We start from the raw sequence: 3,141 nt of genomic DNA on the forward strand, positions 1-3,141 counted from the left end.
AAAAAAAAAAAAAAGAAAAGAAAATATGTTCACAAATAACACCTTACAAGAATCTGCCAAATTGTTAAGCAAAGCTAGGAAAAGTTAAACAATTTATCTCAAGTCACACAGCTGCTGTGACAAATCAAAGAGTTGCTAAAAGTAATTTTCATCTTACAATGAAAGGAAGGAAGAAGGAAACCTACCGTTATATTTTCTAGATCAAGATGCTTGTTGTGTACAGTTTCACAGAGTCTTCGGATTTTTTCTTTAATTTTGTTCATGTCTTTTTCATTCAGTAGCTTAGCTGATGAAGCATCCTGTTCCAGTTCTAAAAGTCGAATCATTAGATCTAAGCTAGCTCTATCAAGATCCATGTTCAAGCGATCTCTACTCAGTATGTACATAAGGGCAGCTGTACAGAGGGAAAGATTCTTCAAAAAGACAAAAAAAGAAAAGGGAAAAAAGTTCATTTAAGCATTACTGACAATCTCAGGAAATATGGTTGTTACTGATTTTGGTTTGCAAGTTAAAACACTTAAAACTGCTAAGGAAACTCTGAAAATTTGTTAGTCAGAGGTCCTCTCAAAATATTCTAGGAAAACAAGATTGACTGAAGGATAAACAAATTTTTAGCTACTGGTTAAAATGTTCCTTTCTATGGACGTTCCTTCCCTACAAGAATGCCCCAAAGCTGGAACACAAGCTCAATCACATATTTCTTGAGCCATTCAGTGCTAAACAAGGAATTTATAGCATATGTTTTTCAACTAGCACTCACTCTCTCTAAAAATATATATAAGCTTATATATAGACATAAATGCTGCAATCAACTACTTCATTGTTTATTTTTTATGATATGGTAGTCAAATTTCAGTTTTAAACCAGTAACGTAAGTTTGTTTTTAAAATCTACATCAAAACTTAGCATATATTTCCATCGGTATATAAACCTAGGATGCTGAAATAAACATAATTTGCATTCATTTCTTTAAATAAACCAATCAAGTCTAGTTGAACCAAGTCGCTTAAAAAAAAAATCAGTAAAATGTGTTTTCAAAATCACTCATATCAAGTGGTTAGCACACTCTTATAATAGGTACTTTAATCTGCAAGTGCTGAAGTGCCTTCAGTAAAGTGTTAATAAAAAGGTCTTACATTTGGGATAGTCCCAACATATGAGATTTTCTGTACTTATTTCAATGAACAGAAACAACATTAGATTTAACAACAAAAGATTTAACCTTTTAAATCCCCAAAAGTAGAGAAACTTCCAACAAGGTGTCTGGTTAAATGTTTACATAGCAAATTAGTTTTGGAAATTAGGGTACCACAGTAAACGCCACAGACATCCAAGGGAACACAGTAATGACTATCCACTCCTTACTGTGTAACAAAGCAAACTAGTTCTGAGTTCTCACCTCTTCTCCCTTGTTATTCTGTAACTGCTACAACATGGTAACCAAGTTATGCTAAGAGTTAAGGACATTACTTTCAGAAGACTCAGTATTAGATGACTTCTGTGTCACCTAACTCATATTTATAGCATAATTTCTCTGAGCAAAAATAGAGTAAAGGTATCTCAAAACACCACTATTGATAATTAGCAATAATTTCTTTCTTCTAACTTTAGACAATGTCAAGTCTAACTTTTGTTATATATGCTTTATTATTAAAATACAACAATATTGTACTTTATAGCATTAAAGGCAAGGAAAACAGAATTTACATTCTCTCTACAAAGAGGCCAGATTCAGCATCAAACAAAATGTTTTTTTTTTTTTAAATTATGGCTATATTTCAGAACCTGTTTCTTCCCACACTATTACCAATAATATGTTAAAAGATCCTTCTCAGTACTTTCTGATGAGAGGAAATTATGCTATAAGAATCAAATATCCAGTTTGACGCCTGTAGCTCAGTGGCTAGAGCATCAGCCACATACATGGGAGCTGGCGGGTTTGAACCCAGCCTGGGCCTGCCAAACAACAATGACAACTACAACCAAAAAACAGGCAGGTGTTGTGGCAGGCACCTATAGTCTCAGCTACTTGAGAGGCTGAGGCAAGAAAATCACTTAAGCCCAAGAGTTTGAAGTTGCTGTGAGCTATGATGCCATGGCATTCTACCGAGGGTGACATAGTGAGACTTGGTCTCCAAAAATAAATAAAAATAATAAAAATTTACTACAGTTTGATCCTGCAATGCCTCTACTAGGTATATACCCAGATGATCAAAAATTATTTCACAACAAAGACATCTGCACCAGAACGTTTATTACAACCCAATTCATAATAGCCAAGACATGGAAACAGCAGAAGTGCCCATCGACCCTAACAAACTGTGGTGTATGTATACCATGGAATACTATGCAGCCATAAAAAGACGGAGACTTCACATCTTTTATGTTTACCTGGATAAAGCTGGAACATATTCTTCTTAGTAAAGTATCCCAAGAATGGAAAAAAGTATCCAATGTACTCAATACTACTATGAAATCAATACACATTCATACAATGGCAAAACATAACTATAGTCTATAAAGTAGAAGGGAAGAAGAGAGACAGAGGTGAGGAGAGGGGATATGGGAGAAGGGAGGGTATTGGGGGAGACCTCACCTAATGTGCATGATGCAATGATACATTTCAAAACTATTAAGAAATGAGTATAATTGTGATTGATGTGTTACTTGGCTCAAGGTAAACATTTCAAAATAATACTTCGTTTTATATAGAATCAGAAAAAATCTCAAATAGCCAAGACATTACTCAGAAATAAAAACAAAGCAGGAGGAATCACGCTACCAGACATCAGACTATACTATAAACCCATAGTGATCAAAACAGCATGGTATTAGCACAAAAACAGAGAGGTAGATATATGGAACAGAATAGAGAACCAAGAGAGGAAGCTACTTACCGCTATATGATCTTTGACAAACCAATTAAAAACATTGAGTGGGGAAAAAATTCCCTATTTAATAAATGGTTCTGGGCGAACTGGCTGGCGACCTGCAGAAGACTGAAAACTAGATCCACACCTTTCACCACTAAGACTGACTCTCACTGGATTAAATATTTAAACTTAAGACATGAAACTATAAAAATACTAGAAGGCTTGGCGCCTGTGGCTCAACTGGCTAAGGCACCAGCCACATAAACCT

General features: G+C 34.9%; 1 protein-coding gene across 1 annotated transcript in view; it reads right to left on the minus strand.

Moving 5' to 3' along the window:
- The window catches only part of WAPL (WAPL cohesin release factor), a 93,016-nt gene that overhangs the window by 30,349 nt on the left and 59,526 nt on the right, over positions 1 to 3,141 (minus strand). The window contains exon 9 of the mRNA XM_012813518.2: positions 186 to 413. Within this exon, the coding sequence (XP_012668972.1) occupies positions 186 to 413 (228 nt within the window). The remainder of the gene's footprint in view (positions 1 to 185; positions 414 to 3,141) is intronic.

The sequence above is a fragment of the Otolemur garnettii genome, unplaced genomic scaffold, assembly GCF_000181295.1.
Source record: "Otolemur garnettii isolate 467f Iridium unplaced genomic scaffold, OtoGar3 scaffold00275, whole genome shotgun sequence".
NCBI classification, from domain to species: domain Eukaryota; kingdom Metazoa; phylum Chordata; class Mammalia; order Primates; family Galagidae; genus Otolemur; species Otolemur garnettii.